The sequence below is a fragment of the Podarcis filfolensis genome (genome assembly GCF_964270895.1).
Source record: "Podarcis filfolensis genome assembly, chromosome: 8".
Classification (NCBI taxonomy): Eukaryota; Metazoa; Chordata; class Lepidosauria; order Squamata; family Lacertidae; genus Podarcis; species Podarcis filfolensis.
Genome location: NC_139611.1, coordinates 86781335 through 86802968, shown reverse-complemented (window position 1 = coordinate 86802968; position 21634 = coordinate 86781335). Strand labels below are relative to the sequence as shown.

General features: G+C 49.0%; 2 protein-coding genes and 1 long non-coding RNA gene across 6 annotated transcripts in view; 2 read left to right on the top strand and 1 right to left on the bottom strand.

Moving 5' to 3' along the window:
• Positions 1-3763, top strand: part of LOC310769053 (snake venom vascular endothelial growth factor toxin HF-like) — a 57501-nt gene extending 53738 nt beyond the window's left edge. The window contains exon 7 of one of the 3 annotated variants that reach the window (XR_014551411.1): positions 22-3763. Coding sequence is in view for 2 of the 3 variants with exons in the window: in XM_083628124.1 (XP_083484250.1) it covers positions 420-558 (139 nt within the window). In the remaining variant the exon portion in view is untranslated. The remainder of the gene's footprint in view (positions 1-21) is intronic. The other 2 variants (XM_083628125.1, XM_083628124.1) reach the window with 2 other exon arrangements.
• Positions 1-8330, bottom strand: part of LOC310769210 — a 34138-nt gene extending 25808 nt beyond the window's left edge. The window contains exon 1 of the long non-coding RNA XR_014551528.1: positions 8110-8330. This is a non-coding gene — a long non-coding RNA (uncharacterized lncRNA). The remainder of the gene's footprint in view (positions 1-8109) is intronic.
• The window catches only part of PPP1R13L (protein phosphatase 1 regulatory subunit 13 like), a gene marked incomplete at its 5' end in the record, with an annotated part of 48088 nt that continues 34127 nt past the window's right edge, over positions 7674-21634 (top strand). Inside the window, one exon of one of the 2 annotated variants that reach the window (XM_083626960.1) lies at positions 7674-7834. The remainder of the gene's footprint in view (positions 7835-21634) is intronic. The other variant, XR_014551354.1, reaches the window with a different exon arrangement.

The following is a 21634-nucleotide window of genomic DNA, read 5'->3' as shown; positions in this document are numbered from 1 at the left end:
CATACCTACATCACAGAAGAGGCGGTCTACAACAGAAATCTGAGTGCATTGTTTATCTCCTGTCTGGCAGGTTACCTGTTAATGCTCACTTGATTGGATATCCCGGGGAACCTGGCCAGTCTTTTGTAATGATAAATACTTAGTTCCTGAGCCAGGTCACAAGCTCACCCTATTCATACACAGACATACCCTTAAGACAGGATTTGTGATGGAAAAGACAATGGGGAGGCTTGTCCATTTTCCTTTGACCTTGCAGAGAAATCATTGGGTCAGTTTGGGAGTCAAAATGGTTTTCAGGGCTGTTTTCCTGTGCTGCTTCAGACATGTGGTTTATATATCTTTATGTACGTGTTTGCTTGGTACATTTATGAACATTTATTATATATATATATAAGACCTTAATTTTTTTATTTCACCAGCATCACCCCCCAAACCTGTTGCATGTGGTTTTATTTCAGCAGCTGCAAACTCCCCGGTGCGGGGAGACCAGACGCCCAGCACAGAGACCAAGAAGAAGCCAAAAATTTGCCCCTGTCCGAGAGAGACATTCCTGTCTGAAATCCGGACGCAGGCAGGACTGCCTCGGTCCCAGCTGCCCATGCAAGAATGGCGGACAGAAAAATCCCTGCAAGGCCCAGTCTGGGGGCTGCCCTCCGTGGAGGCTGGGGTCAGGGGCTGCCCTTTTCTGGACGCTGATGGGATCAGGAGACCCTCCATCTGCAGAGGGGTGGGGCAGACGTCCGCTGACTATCCATTAAAGAGTCCTCCTCCCTGACTGGTCCCCAGATATGTCTTACAGACTTCCCTGATCTGGTCCCCGCCAGCTGTTTCGAACTCAGAACTCCAAAGAGACCACCAGGTTGGGGTGGCCGGACCGTGGCGTGCCTACGCGTTTCCCCCTTCTTCTGATGACCCAACAAGGCATGTTCTGTTTCTGCACTAAAAAAGGGCCTTTTGCAAAGCATTCCTGCCCTCCACCCCATCATTGCCTCCCGCCCCGCCTCTTTTATTTATGACACATCGTTCTTAGGTCTGAAACACACGTCTGGTCCAGGCATGCGTCTCGCGTGTGGCTGTATGTGTGGAAGTGAGTGTTTGTGTGTCCACCCGAAGGACATTGCGTTGGCTTCCGTGCGCTCCTAGCATGAAAGAAGCCGCAGCTTTTTGCAAATGTTGTGTTTTTAAAATAGCATTTTCTATGCCCCACCGTCAGGGAAAAACCCAGTGCTTACTTTTGAAAACAGGAGATGTTATATGGGCTGACCGAAATTGAGGCACTTCAAACCCCAGATAAGTGGGAGTCAGCTTTGGCTACTCAGTGGTGGTGAGGGAAAAGCACTCTGCACATGTGCAATGACACTCTTTCCACTATTATTATTATTATTATTATTATTATTATTATTATTATACTATATATTTCAGTTTATGTCTTCATTAGCCTCTCATCTTGCAAGTCAGCCTTCCAAGTGCATTAGAATTACTTGAGCAGCGTTGAAGGGCATTGAAGCCCACCTCATTGATATTTCTTTTTAGCCACTGTCTTATGAAGCCACTCACGCCTCCTTCATTTCCTCGACGAAACACCACAGAGCCTTTCCTTCCGCACTGCCGAGAAGCCTGCCTTTTGAAGTGCCTTGGAGTTAATTGTACAGCGCTAAACCGCATTGAAGTCTGCTGCGTGTTTCTTTCAAGCACCGACAGATGGAGCTGTTGCTTTCCTTAACCCTGCTGTCAGGGATGCTCTGGGGAAGAGAATAGCACTTTTTAAAACTAGGCCCCGAGAGAGTAGGAATCCTGAGCCAGGAGATCCTGAAGTGTAGAAGGAAAGTCTGCGGTAAACCTGGGTGTGGCACTGGTACCCTTTTGGTTATTATGGCCACAAACCACTTTTAAAAAACACACCCACCTGTATGGACGAAAGAGAGGATTATATATTTTTGCATGCATGCTCTGTAGATGGGTAAGAACAGATTTACCACCTAAAACACCACCTGCAAGTTCTGTGCGGTGGTTTGATTTCATTTGATACATGGGATTACAGAGGATAAGACTTACCCATGACTATCAGTGGCTAAGAGCCACAACGGCTATGCCCTGCCTCTACGGACAGAGGCATCAATTCTGAATACCAGGAGGGGAGAGCGTTCTTGTGGTCAGATCCAGTTTCTGAGCTTCCCATCGGAGCACCTTGTCGGCCACTGGGAGAACAGGATGCTGGCCAAATTGGCCATTGACCTGGTCCAGCAGGGTCTTCTTATAGAGCCTCCAGGTCCAGAGGCAGTCTACCTGGGTTCCTAGAGGTATTTGGCCACTGGGAGAACAGGATGCTGGCCTGAAACAGGATGCTGGCCTGATCTTATGGCCTTACGACTGCAGAGCTTAAACAAACTCAAAGGGTTTGTGCATGCGCTGTCTTTCAACCTTTATTGGGAGTTGGGAAATAGATTGAGGATGCAGAACGAGACTGGGATGTTCACTTCCTTTCTGGCTCTATGTAAATCCTGGACGCGGGTGGCGCTGTGGGTTAAACCACAGAGCCTAGGACTTGCCGATCAGAAGGTCGGCGGTTCGAATCCCCGCGACGGGGTGAGCTCCCGTTGCTCGGTCCCTGCTCCTGCCAACCTAGCAGTGCGAAAGCACGTCAAAGCACAAGTAGATAGTGCAAATAGGTACTGCTCCAGCGGGAAGGTAAATGGCATTTCCGTGCACTGCTCTGGTTCGCCAGAAGCGGCTTAGTCATGCTGGCCACATGACCCGGAAGCTGTACACCGGCTCCCCCAGCCAGTAAAGCGAGATGAGCGCCGCAACCCCAGAGTCGGTCACGACTGAACCTAATGGTCAGGGGTCCTTTACCTTTACCTTTAAATCCCGGAGATCAAACCACTTGCAAAAATTATATCTGTGTCTATGGGAAAGATATGTCACAAAGTGATAGGTTTTGTGGTTTCTGGCGTGTGGTTTTGATGTTCCGATCGAGTGAGCCGGTTGTAAAGGTGAGTTTTATCTGCTTCCTTTTCTGGACTGTTAAATCTTCAAGAGTCCGACTGTGATTCATTCGCCTCGCCCCAGTTATGGCCAAACAAATTCTCTCTCCCTGCCAGTGTTTGCTTTACAAAAATGCACACGGATATTCTTAAATGTAAAGTGAAAAAGTTCCCAGGCAGTTTTCGAGGGGTGGGATGGGGGGGGGATTTCCTGATTAAGAGGCAGTGTGGTGTAGTGGTTAGAGTGTCAGACTAGGACCTGGAAAACCAGGTTCTTATGACTGCAGAGCTTAAACAAATTGGTAGGGTTTGTGTTTGTGCGTTGTGTCTTTCAGTTTTTATTGGGAGGTGGGAATCAGATTTAGAAGGCAGAATGAGACTTGAGTGCTCACTTCCTTCCTGATTCTATGTAAATTCTGGCGATCAAACCACTATTAAAATTTTTATCTGTGTCTGAGGGCAAGTTCTGTGACACAGTGGTTACTTTTGTGGTTTCAGACATGTGGCTTTTTATGTTCTGATTGATTGAGATGGTTGTAAAGGTGCGTTTTATCTGTTTCCTCTTTGGGGCTGTTAAATTTACAAGAGTCCGACGGTGATTCACTCGCTTCTCCCCAATTATGGCCAAATAAATTCTCGCCCTGCTGGTGTTTGCTTTACACAAATGCACATGAGTATTCTTATTTACAAAAAATCTGTTTACAAACAGATATCCCCCCCTTTTTTCTGGCAAGTGTTTTTCAAATTGTGGGTGTCGTTGGATTTCGGGATTTTAAAATTATTTATTTTTTTTATGAAAAAAGCATTGGTGCCGCAGCTAAATCCTTTTAAAAGGTTCGATTTCAATGGCACAAGGAACCGTTTTCAACTGAAAAGGCTATTTGCTTTGCTTTGACTCCATCCTATAGAAAGGTCACCAGACATTTTTCTATAGACAGCTTAAAGATTTCTTTTTTAAAGAAAAAAAAACAAAAAAAGAGAATTCAGCTTTCAAAAAAGTTCCCAGGCACTTTTTGACAGTGCGGTGGAGGGAAATTTCCTGATTAAGAGCCAGTGTGGTGTAATGGTTAGAGCGTCGCACTAGGACAGGGGTTGGCAACCTAAGGCCCGGGGGCCGGATCCAGCCCAATTGCCTTCTAAATCCGGCCCACGGACGGTCCGGGAATCAGCATGTTTTTACATGAGTAGAATGTGTGCTTTTATTTAAAATGCATCTCTGGGTTATTTGTGAGGCATAGGAATTTGTTCACCCCCCCAAAAAAAATATATAGTCCAGCCTACCACATGGTCTGAGGGATGGTGGACTCTTCCGGCAATCTTAATTCCAGCTAGGGATTCATCCAGCCCAGCCTTTCGCATGATGAATTCTGCATATAAGTTAAATAACCAGGGAGACAATATACAGCCTTGTCGTACTCCTTTCCCAATTTTGAACCAATCAGTTGTTCCATATCCAGTTCTAACTGTAGCTTCTTGTCCCACATAGAGATTTCTCAGGAGACAGATGAGGTGATCAGGCACTCCCATTTCTTTAAGAATTTGCCATAGTTTGCTGTGGTCGACACAGTCAAAGACTTGCATAGCCAATATGATTTGATGTTGTTGTTTAGTCGTTTAGTCGTGTCCGACTCTTCGTGACCCCCTGGACCAGAGCACGCCAGGCACTCCTGTCTTCCGCTGCCTCCCGCAGTTTGTTCAGACTCATGTTTGTAGCTTCGAAGACACTATCCAACCATCTCGTCCTCTGTCGTCCCCTTCTCCTTGTGCCCTCCATCTTCCCCAACATCAGGGTCTTTTCCAGGGAGTCTTCTCTTCTCATGAGGTGGCCAAAGTATTCGAGCCTCAGCTTCAGGATCTGTCCTTCCAGGGAGCACTCAGGGCTGATTTCCTTCAGAATGGAGAGGTTGGATCTTCTTGCAGCCCATGGGACTCTCCAGAGTCTCCTCCAGCACCATAATTCAAAAGCATCAATTCTTCGGTGATCAGCCTTCTTGATGGTCCAGCTCTCACTTCCATAAATCACTACTGGGAAAACCATAGCTTTAACTATACGGACCTTTGTCCGTATATTTGTCCGTATGATTTGATAGCCATCTTCAAATATCTCAAGGGCTGTCAAATGGAAGAAGGAGCAAGCTTGTTTTCTCCTGCTCTGGAGGGCAGGACTCGAACCCATGGCTTCAAGTTACAAGAAAGGAAATTCCGACTGAATATCAGGAAGAACTTTCTGATGGTAAGAGACATTCAGCAGTGGCACCAACTCCCTTGGCAGTCTTTCAACAGAGGTTGGGTGCCAGGGATTCTTCATCAGTGATTTCTGCATTGCGGGGGTGGGGGGTTGGACTAGATGACCATGGGAGTGCCCTTCCAAATCTATGATTCTAAGTCAGCCACCCTCTTATTAAGGATGGAGTTTTTTCCAAGGTGGAGAGGAAGCCCTGGAGGGAATCTGGTGTTGGACTTCTTATTTTTATTTTCTTTTTTTTTTAAATAATTTTTTTATTAATTTTCCAACATATATCAAAACACAACACAACTGACAATACACAAACAAACAAACATACAAACACGTATAATTTCATAACCTCTTTTTCTTAAACCTTCTTTCAACGACTTCCCCATACCTCCCTTTTCTGCATCCCTGTTTTAAACTTTTCCAGCAACCCCTAATTTCAATTACTTATAGTTCACTTTCTTTAATCCTTTTTCTCTTACCCAATTATTTGTCACTGCAATTCTGTTTTACATTACCCATAACATTTTAGCACTCATTAATTTTACAACAGTTCTTAAGATAAGTTTTGAATTTCTTCCAATCTTCTTCCACCGTCTCTTTCCCTTGGTCACGGATTCTGCCAGTCATCTCGGCCAGTCCCATATAGTCAATCACCTTCGTCTGCCACTCTTCCCGGGTGGGTAGTTCTTGTGTCTTCCAATACTTTGCTAAAAGAACTCTTGCTGCTGTTGTAGCATACATAAAGAACGTCCTATCTTTCCTTGACACCAATGCCCAGGAGAAAGGCCTCTGGTTTCTTATGAAAGGTACACTTAAGGACCTTCTTAATTTCATTATAGATCATTTCCCAGAAGACCTTGATCCTTGGGCACGTCCACCAAAGGTGGTAAAAGGTGCCTTCAGTTTCATTACATTTCCAGCATTTATTATTGGGCGTATGATAGATTTTTGCAAGCTTGACTGGGGTCATGTACCACCTATAAGTCATTTTCATAATGTTCTCTCTTAAGGCATTACATGCCGTAAATTTTATACCGGTAGTCCATAACTGTTCCCAGTCAGCAAACATAATGTCATGACCAATGTTTTGTGCCCATTTAATCACAGCTGATTTAACCATCTCATCCTGTGTATTCCATTTCAACAGCAAGTTATACATTCTTGACAAATTCTTAGTATTGGGTTCCAACAATTCAGTTTCTAATTTTGATCTCTCCACCTGAAAGCCCTGGTGTTGGACTTCTGAATCTTCAGCAGGGGAGAGAAATGCCAGGCTGGCAAGTCCAGAGACCGCTCCTGGCTTGGCTGCTACTTTTCTGCTTTCGGGGAGAGGCGCTGCTGAGTCCTGAGGGCGACTCCCGGCTCTCTGGACCGGTTTGGAGCCCGAGAGAAAGGCTGGCAGCAGCTGGCATTCCAAAGCCATGTGTCACCCGGCGGGCGCGGGGGATGCTGGGAGTTGTAGTCTTCTCCCCCCCTCCAGCTGGAGAAGTCCCAGGTGGGCTGCAGTCACCTTTTCTCTTTCCCGTTCCTCTCCTCGGTTCTTTTAGCTGGCCCCCACCCCGCCTGCCCTCCACGTGCCGGCTCATCAGAGACAGTGATGTGGCCTCTGAGCATGGGCAAAGTGCTTTTGCCCCCTCCCTCCCTCCAGGGAATCCAGGGCGAATCAGAATGAAAAAACAACAACAGGGAATGCAATTGAACGAAGGCGCAGTGTTTCCAATAATAATAATAATAATAATAATAATAATAATAATAATAATAATAATACAATTTTATTTATACCCCGCCCTCCCCAGCCAAGACCGGGCTCAGGGCGGCTAACAATCAATAATAAAAACAAGTTGATTAAAATACAACTTTAAAAACAAGATTAAAATACAACATTAAAACCCATGGGGGGCGCGCGTTGTTCCCCCGTATCCACACCTTAAAATAAGCGCCCTCCACCCCCCCGACGGTCCAGCAGCCGGAGCGACTTCAGATCCACCCCCAAGAAGAAAAAGAGAGGGGAAGGGCTTGCGAGGACAGCCTGGGCACTCTGTCCATGCTCAGAGGTCTCCCTGCAGCGTCGGCCTCCAATCGGATTCCACCCCGCCCCGTCGCGGGACCTTGTGTGTGTGTGTGTGTGTTTTAAATTTTTATTCATTTTATTAAATGATGCAAGAATGTCAAAGAAAGAGACAAATTTCAAACATGTGCCTCTAAACACAATCATTCACACGTTGTTAAACAATATTTAGAAAACAAGAAAAATTGGAAAATGGAAAGATACTTTGCGTAAACAACGCTTGCACACAGACATGCATTTCCATGCCGCAAAATACAAAATGCAAATCCTTGTGCGTGTGAACGGCCCTAATAATCCGGTTCAGGGCAGGACTACCAGTCCCAGAATGCAGCAGGAGCCGCTCCGGAGCTGTCCTACCTGTTGGACGGCCAAGGGAAGCCGCGGTGGGCGGAGGCAGCGGGCAGGGAGCCCGACCTGTTCCCGGGAAGAGGCGTGGGGCGCACGGCGCACGGCGGCGGATCAGTCCCAGGAAAAGCCCCGACGGCGGCGGCGGCGGCGGCCGGAGCCCCCCCGGGAGAAGCACCAGCAGCGCCTGTTCAGCCCCAGGTCGGTCCGCGGAGGGCGAGGGGACGGGGGCAAACTTTGGGAAACTTGGCCAAACTTTGGCAAACTTGGCCAAACTTTGGCAAACTTGGCCAAACTTTTCCCTCTAAGCGCCCAGCCGGCGTCGAAAAGCCTCCTGGAGGTGGGGGCGGCCAAGTGTTGGGGGTCAGCCTGGGTCCTTCACCCCCCCAAAAAAACTCCCCCAAACTTTGCCAGGCGGGGACTGGGCGGAGGAATGAGGGTCCCCCCTCCCCAAAGCCGTCCGACGCGCCTCCTACCTCTGCGTGGGAAACTGCTGCTCTGCGTTTTTCTTGACGCTTTTTGGGGGGGTCTTGCCAAGATGCACCCCCATTTTCGAGGGGAGGGTCTGCCTGCTTTTCCGTCTCCCCTTTTCCCCTCCTCCCTGATTCTCTCTCTCTCTGGGAATCGGATCCGCCTGTCTCCAGGGCACCGCGGCGGCTGGAGGTGGGGGGGTCGGCCGGCAGGCGGATCCGATTCACGCCCGGGCTTGCTCTCGCCCTGCGCTGCAGACATTTTGGGTGCGATTATTCACCGCTGCAGAGCCAGGCAGGGAGGGAGGGAGGCAGCTTCAAACCCCCCCCTTCCACCAAAGACTGGAGGGGAGGGGAGAGGGAGGGGCCGCCCTGGAATTTGACTTGGAAGAGAGAACGCACCCCCCCCCCGCGCGCGCAAAAAAAGAGATTTATTTATTTTGTTTTGCAAAAAAGATGTTTGCCAAAAGAGAGCCTAGCCTCCCGGGTTTCTTTCCCCCTTCTGAGTTTGCAAATTTCATCCTCTCCTATTTTTGGCGGCTGGTACATTAGGGGGTGGGGTGGGAAAAGGATGTCAGCATTGGAGAGATGCTTGGCATGCAGAAGGGCGTCCCGGGTTCAGGGACTCGGGTGGCGCTGTGGGTTAAACCACAGAGCCTAGGACTTGCCGATCAGAAGGTTGGCGGTTCGAATCCCTGCAATGGGGTGAGCTCCCGTTGCTCGGTCTCTGCTCCTGCCAACCTAGCAGTTCGAAAGCACATCAAAGTGCAAGTAGATAAATAGGTACCGCTCCGGCGGAAAGGTAAACAGCGTTTCCATGTGCTGCAACTCAGGCGCTGCCCCCAAAACTTCAGTCGGCCGTCTCCCCATCTCCTGGCCTGATTTCTTACATACAACCGGCCCAGCGTTGTCTCTGCCTGCCATGGGGCTCGGACATCACGGTGGCTGCCCTCGAGTACCCTGCGAGCGGCACAACTGTGCGTATGCGTGTGTCATAGGGGCACAAAACAGGCCCCCAAGCTCCCTTGAATATTGCGTTGTTGTCAAAGAAGCTTCGGCGAATGATACATGGAATAAGCAGGGTAGGAAGGGACGCCGAGGGTCATCCAGCCCAACCCGCTGCGATGCAGGAGTCCCAACGGCAAATGACACACACCGGCAGCTAAAAATATTTCACGTTTTCTTTGCTGCGTGAGAAGGTGCGGCTGCGGTTTCACCGGAGGCTTGGTGTGGGCAGCTGCCCGGGCAGAGGGTGTGGCGGGCGGCATGTTCTCCTGGGCCTGGGCCCAGCTGCCTCCGGTGGCCCCGTGCCACGTGAGGAAAGCTTCCAGTGGCGAAGGCATTGTGCGATAATTGGGATAATCCGTACGTGTAAAAGATGGGCATGCCCGAATCTGCCTTGGGTGATCCTGATCCAAGTTAATGGCGCTTTACCCAACATGCAGGGTCCCTGCCCCTCCCTCTCTCACGCACCCTAAAAAAATTGGGGGTTGACCACCTGTAAGCAGCACAAGGGGTTCCTCAGAGGTAAAGGGGGGCAGGGGGGGAACAGAGTGGAGGAAATATGCATTTATTTCTGATATGTGTGATTCAGCGTAATAGGAGGATGGAGCAAACAAAACAGTCAGGGAGACCGAGAGACTAGGAGAAAAAGGGTTGTGGCATTTTGGATTCTTTAGTTTAGAGAAAAGGCAAGTGATACCTTTTAACCTTTAAAGCCCTATACGGCCTAGGACCCTCGTACCTACGGGACCGCCTCTCCCGGTATGTCCCACGGAGGACCTTACAGTCTTCAAATAAAAACATTTTGGAGGTCCCAGGGCACAGGGAGGTTAGGCTGGCCTCAACCAGAGCCAGGGCTTTTTTGGTCGTGGCCCCGATCTGGTGGAACGCTCTGTCACAGGAGACTAGGGCCCTGCGGGACTTGACATCTTTCCGCAGGGCCTGCAAGACGGAGCTGTTCTGCCTGGCCTTTGGCCAAGGCACAGTCTGACCCCCTCCTTTGGTGATCCTCGTAGAACTCTGGTTGCAATTTGATTTTGAATTGATTTTAGAATATTGATTTTAGAATGCTGTGTTACTTTTATTGCTGTTAGCCGCTCTGAGCCCGGCTTCGGCTGGGGAGGGTGGGCTATAAATAAAAGTTGTTGTTGTTGTTGTTATTATTATTATTATACAATAGAAGCTTATTATAAAATAATTCGTGGCCTGGGGAAAGTGGGCAGAGAGGATTCCCCCCCCCCCACATAACACTAGAACCCGTGTTCATCCAACGAAGCGGAACTTTGGAAGATTCAGGACAGAGGAAAGATAATGACTTTGTCACGTGGTTAAACTTTGGAACTCTCTGCCACAAGAGGCAGTGATGGCCTGGATGGCTTTAAAAGAGGACTAGGCAGATTTGTGGAGGAGGAGAAGGCTCCTGTGCTCTGGCCCTGCTTAAGGGTTTCCTTTGTGGCATCTGGGGGAACAGGATGCTGGACTCGATGGGGCTGATCCTGCAGGCTGTTCTGTTGTTGTTATGATAGCCTTGGCTGGCCCAGGCTGAGCTCAAAAGAGCCGAGGCTTTTAGACAGATAAGCTAATGCATTCCTGGCCCTGCGAGTTCCAAAAAAAGGAATCTCCGCTGTTGAAATTGGTTCCTCCTCTGCCGATAACCTCAATGTCACCCTTCCCTTCTCCTGATCACGTGGCCTCACGCTCAGACTGCAAGGCCAGGATCTGCGGGATAGCTCAGTCGGTACAGCACAAGACTCTTAACTTCAGGGTCGTGGGTTCGAGCCAGACGTGGGGCAAAAAAGATTCCTGCATTGCAGGGGGTTGGACTAGATGACCCTCGTGGTCCCTTCCTCCTCTTCAGTTCCGGGGTTTCTATGATGCATGGCTAGCTAAGGACGTCGGGGGACTCCTAATGGACCAGGGTACACCCAGTCCTGAGTCCATTTCTTGCAGTGCCACACAAATTCAGTTTTGTGGCAACTAGTAGAAAAGAAAGCTAAGTGCAGCTCAATATGCAGAAACTGAGTAGATGAGGCACAGGGTTAAGTGCCAGCCCCCTTGGTGGTGGGTCTACGGGTGAGGGTCAGCCTGCATGGCCTCCTGGCCTGCTCACCGTTCAGACTTACTTACAGCCTGCAGGGCTCCTGGTTTTAATGCCAGCTTTCCTGAAGGACTAAGGACTCAGTTGCAAAAAAGGCATCTTCCTTACCTTGGCTTTAAGATCTGCTTCGAAAGCCTTGCTTATTATTCCACCACCAAGTAAGGCACGAATATCCATCACTCATGGCAAGGGCCTTCTTGGTGGTGGCTCCGTGGTTGCTGGAAAAGCCACGCAGCAAAGACTCTGTTTAGTTTTTGGCCCTGGTGAAAACCTGCCTCTTCCTCCAGGCTTTTAACGATGCAGAACCCTGAGGTTTTGGGCTACTAATTGGCCGGGGTGAGAAGCAGCAGTTAATATTGTTTTGACAGTTTTAATGCTTCAGGTGTGAGATCTGCAGGCGAAGGGCAGCATGCAAATTTTAATAATAATAATAATCAGGGCTTTTGTCAGTTGGAACTCACTGGAACTTGGCAACTCTCATAATAATAATAATAATAATAATAATAATAATAATAATAATAATAATGTTGATGAAGAAGAAGATAGATCAGGTCTGTGTTATGGGCAAATGTGGCCCACAGGGTTCTTCCCAGGCCACTGACCCTAATTTTCACCCTTCTTGAGTATTCTTCCCTGGTTGGGAAGTGTCCTTCAACTCTGAATCTATCTCCTGCTCGCTTGGCTGGAAGACAGAGAGCGCCTGTGTGTCAGTGTCTTGTCGAAACTGGCCTACGATGCCAAAGTGAAATTCAGCGCCTCGCCCTCTTTTTGTCTCTGGCCCTGCCCAGTGTTGGCATTCGGCCCCCAGAACATTGCCCAGGAGGGAATTTGGCCCTCGGGTTCCCAATCCCTGTTTTAGATTTCGTATTCGATGTGCCCGGCCCTTGCGTGACGAGAAGGCAGGTGAAAAGCAAAGAGAATGAACAAGGAGGAATAACTGCTACAGATCCACAAGGAAGTACACCTAAGATTGCTGTCCATGCATCCTTAGACATGAAATGAATAACAATTATTATTTTGTTATTTATTAAAGCTGTATGACACCCTTTGTCCGGAGATCACAGGGCGGTCTGAGGCAGAATAATACAAAATGAGAACACACGACAATGTGAAAAAATTTAGATATGATGTAAAAAAGCCAGGAGGAAGGAGGGAAGTCAGCTCTTAGGAGCAAGTATAAATGTAAAATGTAAAACCATATTTGTATGTGGAGTATGTAACTGAAAAACCAATAAATATCATTAAAAACAAAAACAAAATGAGAACACAAAATACATATGGAAACAAACCAATAATTACACCCCCCCCCCGCAAACTCATTTTAAAAGCCATAGAATGTTAATCAGCTGCAAGACTGGTTGAAGAGGAATGTTTTTGCCTGGCACCTAATGTTATGTAATGAAGGTGCCAAGCCAGCCTTTGTGGGGAGAGCATTCCACAGATGGGGAGCCACTGCAGAGAAGGCCCCGTTCCTGTGTTGCCACCCTCTGGACCTCTCGAGGAGGAGATACACAAAGAAGGGCCTCAGAAGGTGATCTTGGTCCGGGTACGTTCATAAGGAAGAGGTGGCCCTTGAGGTATTGGGGTCCTGATCCGTTTAAGGCTTTATAGGTCAAAACCAGCCCTTTGAATGGGGCCCGGAAGCTAATTGGTAGCCAGTGCGGTCAGACCAGGATCGGTGTAGTATGCTCAAACTGTCTTGAGCAGGGGTCAGCAAACTTTTTCAGCAGGGGGCCGGTCCACTGTTCCTCAGACCTTGTGGGGGGCCGGACTATATTTAAAATAAAAATAAAAATAAATGAAGGAATTCCTATGCCCCACAATCAACCCAGAGATGCGTTTTAAATAAAGGGACACATGCTACTCATGTAAAAACACGCTGATTCCTGGACCGTCCATGGGCCGGATTTAGAAGGCGATTGGGCCGGATCTGGCCCCCGGGCCTTAGTTTGCCTACCCATGGTCTTGAGCAACCTGGCCACTGAATTCTGCACCAGCTGAAGTTTCCAAACCGTATTCAGGGTCAGCCCTACTTATAACACATTGCAGTAATCTAACCTTGAGGTTAAGGGACGCGGGTGGCGCTGTGGGTTAAACCACAGAGCCTAGGGCTTGCCAATCAGAAGGTCGGCGGTTCGAATCCCCGCGACAGGGTGAGCTCCCGTTGCTCGGTCCCTGCTCCTGCCCACCTAGCAGTTCGAAGGCACGTCAAAGTGCAAGTAGATAAATAGGTACCACTCCAGTGGGAAGGTAAACGGCATTTCCGTGCGCTGCTCTGGTTAGTCATGCTGGCCACATGACCCGGAAGCTGATTCCACCTAAACATTAGGAAGAACTTCCTGACAGTAAGAGCTGTTTGACAGTGGAATTTGCTGCCAAGGAGTGTGGTGGAGTCTCCTTCTTTGGAGGTCTTTAAGCAGAGGCTTGACAACCATATGTCAGGAGTGCTCTGATGGTGTTTCCTGCTTGGCAGGGGGTTGGACTCGATGGCCCTTGTGGTCTCTTCCAACTCTATGATTCTATGATTCTGTAAGCCGCCTCCCTCGGCCAGTAAAGCGAGATGAGTGCTGCAACCCCAGAGTCGGTCACGACTGACCTAATGGTCAGGGGTCCCTTTACCTTTACCTTTAACCTTGAGGTTACCAGAGCATAGACAACAGCAGTTAGGCTATCCCTGTCCCTGTCCACCTGGGCCACCAGCCAAAGCTGATGGAAGGAACGGAGGCCACCTGAGCCTTGAGCGACAGCAAAGGATCCAGGAGGACCCCCAAGCTGCGAACCTGCTCCTTCAGAGGAAGTGTGACCCCATCAAGAGAAGGCAGTCTTCCACCTATGCGGTCTAGGGAACCCCCACTAACGGTGCCTCCATCTTATCTGGACTGAGCTTCAGTTTGTTGGCTCTCATCCAGTCCATTTCCAAGGCAAGACACTGGTCCAGTACCTCCACAGCCTCACCTGCAGATGTAAAGGAGACATAGAGCTGAGTGCAATCAGCATATTGCTGACAACATGCCCAAAACCTGCGGATAACCCCACCCAGCAGCTTCATTTAAACAGCCTGGGGGATAAAATTGAACCCTGAGGAACCCCAGGTAAAGGTAAAGGGACCCCTGACCATTAGGTCCAGTCGTGACCGACTGTGGGGTTGCGGCGCTCATCTCACTCTATAGGCCGAGGGAGCTGGCGTTTGTCCGCAGACAGCTTCCGGGTCATGTGACCAGCATGACTAAGCCGCTTCTGGCGAACCAGAGCAGCGCATGGAAACACCGTTTACCTCCCCAATGGAGTGGTACCTATTTATCTACTTGCACTTTGATGTGCTTTTGAACTGCTAGGTTGGCAGGAGCAGGGACAAGAGCAATGGGAGCTCACCCCGTGGCGGGGATTCGAACCGCCGACCTTCTGATCAGCAAGTCCTAGGCTCTGTGGTTTAACCCACACCGCCACCCACGTCCCTAAGAAATGCATAAGAAGTGGTTAAAACGGTGGATCATCAGAGGTGCTGATGGAAGTCTAAAAAGATTGTATAAGTGATAAGTTTTGTGGTACATTTTATAATTTATATGTTAAAATCAATAAAAATTATCTAAAAAAAAGAGAGAGAGAGAGAAGTTGAGGAGGATTAACACATTTTCCCTGCCTCTCTCCCGACGGAGGGCGGTTTCTGTGCTAAAACCGGGCCTAAACCATGACTGAAATGGATCTAGAAAATCAGTTTCCTCCGAGAGTGTCTGGATCTGGTGCACAAGCACCCGCTTAAGAACCTTGCCCAAGAAGGGGAGATGAGCTATTGGCCAGTAGTAACTTAGATTTTCCAGATCTGGAGGGGCATTTCTTGAGAAGTAGTCTTATTCATTGAACTTGTTTTTATTATTGCTTGTTAGCCGCCCTGAGCCCGGCCTTGGCTGGGGAGGGCGGGGTATAAAATTATTAGTAGTAGTACCCCTCTCTGCCTCCTTCAAACAGGCAGGGACCACCAGGAAAACATTCATCACCTCCCTGGCCCAGCCAGCTGTCCCTTCCCTCCTAGTTTTTATCAGCCACGAGTGTCCAGGGCACAAGCAGTCGCCCTGACCGAAACAAGGACTTTGTCCACATTATCAAGCCTTGCCAACTGAAACTCATCCAGCACAACAGGACTCAGCTGTGCCCTGGACACCCCAGGAGATAAATCTGCTGTCAAAGCAGAGTCAAGATCCCAGTAGAAGGAGCGTCTCCACCCCCATCGTTCTGCCCGGACGCTGAGGTCCAGCGCCGAGGGCCTTCTGGCGGTTCCCTCACTGCGAGAAGCCAAGTTACAGGGAACCAGGCAGAGGGCCTTCTCGGTGGTGGCTCCCGCCTTGTGGAACGCCCTCCCAGCAGATGTCGAAGAGAAGAACTACTACCAGACTTTTAGAAGACACCTGAAGGCAGCCCTCTTTAGGGAAGCTTTTAATGTTTGATGCATTATTGTATTTTAATATTTTGTTGAAAGCCGCCCAGAGTGGCTGGGAAAACCCAGCCAGATGGGCGGTGTATAAATAATAAATTATTATTGTTATAGATGACGCAAACAATTCTATCCTCAAAATGATTTGCAAAAAAAAAAGTCACAGCAAGTTCTGCCACCTCCTTCGGATGGGAAGCAGCTGAGAGTTTAGGTGCCGTCGCTGGAAGGCGCTTCTCCGCTAGAAATAAGCTGGGCCGCTGGCCGTTCCTAGACTAGGTGATGGTTCTTGGGCAGACTTTGGGGCTGTGGCCACAGTGGGCAGCTGGGTGGCTCCTGTGAGAACAGGATGTTGAACCAGATGGGCTTTGGGTCTGATCCAGCAGCCAAGCTCTTCTTATTTCCTTATGCTTGGGCTAGAGCTTGCTGCTCACCTCTTGCAAAGTGCATCTTGTTTTTTTGGCACCCCGCTCTGTCTGCCTTTTCTGGAAGCCCTGGAGACACTAAATAATAATAATAATAATAATAATAATAATAATAATAATAATAATTTTTATTTTTACCCCGCCCTCCCCAGCCAAGACTGGGCTGGGGGCAGCTAACACCAGATATAAAACAATTGATTAAGATACAACTTTAAAACAAGATTAAAATACAACATTAATATGCGGCCTCATTTCAATAGAAACTCAAATCAAAAACTTTTTGGGGGATGGAAACATCAAGTCTTCACCAAGGCCAACTATCCAGACTGGTCCTAGGTGGGCCAGAAAAAAGCCAGGGAAGTCCCCAAATAGGAGTTCCATCACAGAAGGAAAAAGGAAAGAGGGGGTGGGGATCAAGTTGATTCCAAGCCAAAGGCCAGGCAGAACAACTCTGTCTTACAGGCCCTGCGGAAAGAAATCAGATCCTGCAGGGCCCTGGTCTCATGAGGCAGAGCATTCCACCAGGCTGGAGCCAGTGTTGAAAAGGCCCTGGCTCTGTTTGAGGCTAATCTGACTTCCTTAGGGCCCGGGACCTCTAGGGTGTTGCTATTTATGGACCTTAAGGTCTTCTGCGGGGCATACCGGGAAAGGTGGTACCGTAGCTACGAGGCTCCTAGGCCAATATATATCAGACGCAGGCATGGGATCAATTTATTTCTTCCATTTCATCAAATTGGTTTGGGGTTTTTTTTATTTTGCCAAGTGAAACGCCAAAGCCTTGCCCTCTCTCCTTGGCAAATCCATGTGGGTTTGGCAACACAGATTAATATGCTAACTTGCCTGGCTCTCTGGAACTGGGTGTGGGCTGAGAAAAATAAGAACAGGTTTTTCCCTCCGGATGGGGCCGGGAAGAGCAGCTGTGGGGCGGAAGAGTCTTGCGTAGCGGCGGTTTGTTTCGCTCAGACGCCTTCCGAAAGGAGTTTCGGCGCATGCCATGTGCCAGGGAACCCGGGGCAAACCCTTTTGCCCCTACGCAGTGGCTAATTTCGCACTCGTGCCTCTTGCAGAGGAGCAGCTACGGAGCTGTTCCGTGCCATCCTTTTGCTGGGCTCCAGAAAAGCACTTTGTGTCTTGAGAACGTGTTTGGGGTGTGTAAAATCTATTGACGAAACGTCTATCCTGCTCTGATTTGGGGGTTCCCCAGTGGTTCTCCCTTCTTGCTCCCAGTTAGATCCCGGCTTACTTAACTTCAGCAATCCTACAGCATTCATTTATTTCCCATGGAATCGTAGAATTGTAGAGTGGGGACACAAAGGGCCATCTGGTCCAACCCTTGCTTTATTTAGCAGAATTTGCATCCTGCTTAATTTGTAAACGAAACTTCTTAATTGGTCCTCCCTGTGGACTTTATTTTGGAAAAAAGAGACCCTGCCTGGAAGCATCACTCAGCGATTAGGCAGACCTTCTCCCATATTCTGAATATTTGGAAACTTCACAGCAAAGAAGGGAAAGGCACTCTGCACATCCCTAGAAGCTCATTTATCCCGGGCAATTAGCACACGCTCTGCAGCCCTGCGCCTGCCATGGGAGGAGTCAAGCCTCAAAGCTGCCACTTTAATGACAGGTAACAAAGAAGACCAGTGTGCAGCTCTGAGCTGTGCTTGCCCTATTTCTGCAGGCTGCGGCTGCATCCAGGTTAGACTGCTACAATGCACTGTGCCTGGGGCTGCTTTTGAAGACGGTTCAGTAACCTCGGTTGGTGCAGAACGTGGCCATTTAGATTCCTATTTCGGGCCCAATCGCAATTACACAAATATTCATTTTTATTGGTTTTTTATTTGTTTCCAAGGGACGCGGGTGGCGCTGTGGGTTAAACCACAGAGCCTAGAGCTTGCCGATCAGAAGGTCGGCGGTTCGGATCCCCGCTATGGGGTGAGCTCCCGTTGCTCGGTCCCTGCTCCTGCCAACCTAGCAGTTCAAAGTGCAAGTAGATAAATAGGTACCGCTCCGGCGGGAAGGTAAACGGCGTTTCTGTGCGCTGCTCTGGTTCGCCAGAAGCGGCTTAGTCATGCTGGCCACTTGACCCAGAAGCTGTACGCCGGCTCCCTCGGCCAATAAAGCGAGATGAGCGTCGCAACCCCAGAGTTGGCCACGACTGGACCTAATGGTCAGGGGTCCCTTTACCTTTATTTGTTTCCAACTCATGATATTGAGATACACACACACCCCACACCCCTTTTTAAAGCTCTAAATTCCCGCTATGGGGAATACTGTCCCCTGGGGAGTGATGGTAGTGGCATTTCCTGGTGCAAAGAGGCAGCAGAGGTGTAAATGACTATCAGACTTCGACAAGTTGTGTCAAGTTCTCCAGTTCAGTTGAATTCATTAAACTACATAGTTTTAATGGGATGTTGAATAAATGTGCAATTAATTGTTGCTATTTTGAATCATTCTGTGCTACTCACTTCCTTAGTGGGTCGAGCCAACTGTGGCTCCCGGTTCCAGAAGAGCCTTGTTGTTGTTGATATTGTTGAATTTGACCAAACTGCGGGAGGCAGTGGAAGACAGGAGTGCCTGGTGTGCTCTGGTCCAGGGGGTCACGAAGAGGCGGACACGACTAAACAACAACAACACTATCGAATTTATATACCGCCCTATACCTGGGAGTCTCAGGGTGGTTCACAGAATAAAATCAAGATATAAAACCATTAAATACCTAATAAAAATGAAAGCAACAACCCAATAGCCCCCTCCCCAAAAACAGGGCATAGGATGTAAATCGGATCAACCAAAGGCCTGGTTAAAAGGGAACGTTTTAGCCTGGCACCTAAAGCTGTATAATGAAGGCGCCAGTCAAACTTCCTTGCGGAGAGCATTCCACAGATGGGGAGCCACTGCAGAGAAGGCCCTGTTCTCATGTTGTCACCCTCCGGACCTCTTGAGGAGGCGGCACACAAAGGAGAGCCTCAGAAGATGATTTCAGGGTCCGGGTAGGTTCATATGGAAAGAGGCGGTCCTTGCGGTGTTGCGGTCCTGAGCCGTTTAAGGCTTTATAGGTCAAAACCAGTGCTGTGAATTGGGCCCAGTAGGTTGGGCTTCATGGGGACACGACTCCTGTTCCAGTTTGGGTTGCTACTTGCCGGGGGGTGCGGAATAGCACCAGTTGGCAGAGTCGCATCGGAGCCTGGCCGCTGGCAGCTAGTAGCTGTGGGCAATCAAACAGCGAGCTGGTTTGCCTTCCCCAAAACAATGTTTTAAATAATATGTTTTTCTTAAATTGCGGTGCCCAGAACTGGACACAGTATTCCAGGTGTGGCCTGGCCAAGGAAGAATAGAGTGGGACTATCCCTGGACTATGGACTTCTGTTGATGCAGCCTAGAATAGCGTTAGCTTTTTTTGCTGCTGCATCACACTGTTGACTCATAATAGTAATAATAAATTTATTATTTATACCTTGCCCATCTGGCTAGGTTTCCCCAGCCAATCAGGACGGCTTCCAACAAAAGATTAAAAGTGCATTAAAACATCACCTATGGTTTTCCCAGTAGTGATGTATGGAAGTGAGAGCTGGACCATAAAGAAGGCTGATCACCAAAGAATGGATGCTTTGAATTATGGTGCTGGAGGAGACTCTTGAGAGTCCCATGGACTGCAAGAAGATCAAACCTCTCCATTCTGAAGGAAATCAGCCCTGAGTGCTCACTGGAAGGACAGATCCTGAAGCTGAGGCTCCAAGACTTTGGCCACCTCATGAGAAGAAAAGACTCCCTAGAAAAGACCCTGATGTTGGGAAAGATGGAGGGCGCAAGGAGAAGGGGACGACAGAGGACGAGATGGTGGGACAGTGTTCTCGAAGGTACCAGCATGAGTCTGACCAAACTGCAGGAGGCAGTGGAAGACAGGAGTGCCTGGCGTGCTCTGGTCCAGGGGGCCACAAAGAGGCGGACACGACTAAACGACTAAACAACAACAACAACAACAAATTAAAAACTTCCCTAAACAGGGCTGCCTTCAGATGTCTTCTAAACGTCGGGTAGTTGTTTATTTCTGTGGTGTTTTGAGACACACATCCTCTGATTTGCGAGAAAGAATTGTGCCATGCAAGATAGGCCGCTGAACATCACCTGGTACCTCTGGAGCTCCCATTCCTGCAGTGAGGTCAGGCGAAACCAAGGCGCTCCACTACCTGAGCTATCGCGATGTGGAGACCAGTGTAGCCGCTGACAGGTGGCACATTTGGTACATGACCCAGGTTCGGTGTGGCCTGCCCCCGAAGCAGATGCCTTTCCGAGAGTAAGGTGTGGTGAATTCGCCCCGGTCAGGAGTGAATAAGAGGGAAGCTTGCAAACAGCCAGAGGCTAAGGAAGAGCAGAAGGGAAAGGAGACAGGAACCAAACAGGTGAGCAGAGCTGGGTGAGGTCCCCGGGGGGAAGTTGTCGCCCTGGGCCAAAGAGAAGGCAGGCAGAGATCCCAGGAACAAAGTGCCGACAAAGGAGAAGAAGCTGGAGTTTTTGACAGTAGCCATGAACCGGTTTGCTGTTGTTTTGCTGCAAAGTGGAGAGTCGGACACGACGAAACGACTAAACAACAACAACAAAGCATGAAGTTGCTGAAGCTGTGTCGGATTCTGCTCAAGCTCTCGCTCTACTGACACTTCACCAACACCCTCATCCGATGTTCAAAATTAGCCAGGCGCATTTTGCACCTGGCTTTTGACCACTTGTAGAATTCTATCTGCACAATCGGAATGAATTTCGGGAACCAAAACGCAGGAGCAGCCACCATTATGAAAAAGAGGTCAGAGTCCCTGGATCAAGCAACTTTTCTTCTTTAAGTTCTCAAAGCTCTTTACCTGGCTCAAGGTTGTCACCTGAACTAGCGAGATGTTTAACTGAGAATCGATCACAGTCATTCCATCATTTGAAAAATTAAGACTTGAGAGCCGCTGTGCCCAAAAAAGGGAACTAGACATTTGGCACCTAGCTTATATATCTGAATTTCTAACACTGCCCTCATTCCATTCGTTATCTTCATAATATGGGCCATTATCTGTCTGGCGAGAGCTGTGGATCGACGACACCTTCTGTAGGTTCCTCTTCTCCATCATCCTGCTGGCGATCGTGTTCCTCTGGAGACACTCGGCCACCAACCAAAGAGATTTGGACCAGAATCCATCAAGTTCTCTGTTGCAAGTGCTACTATGTGCCGGTGCAGAAGATCTCGTCGGAAGCAGAGGACCTGGGAAGGCTGCCGAGCGCAGAATAAATGTTGGCTGGGAGGAAAGTCACCTTCCCATCGCAATAACAGCCTCACACAACTGAACTGGAGTGAAGGCATTGCAGCCAGGACCCTAGTTTACCTCGAGGAAGATGTTTCAGTTCAGAAACCCCCATCGTTCTACTCGGACACTGAGGTCCAGCGCTGAGGGCCTACTGGTGGTTCCTTCACTGAGAGAAGCAAAGCTACAGGGAACCAGGCAGAGGGCCTTCTCGGTGGTGGCACCCGCCCTGTGAAATGCCCTTCCACCAGATGTCAAAGAGAAGAACAACTACCAGACTTTTAGAAGACATCTGAAGGTA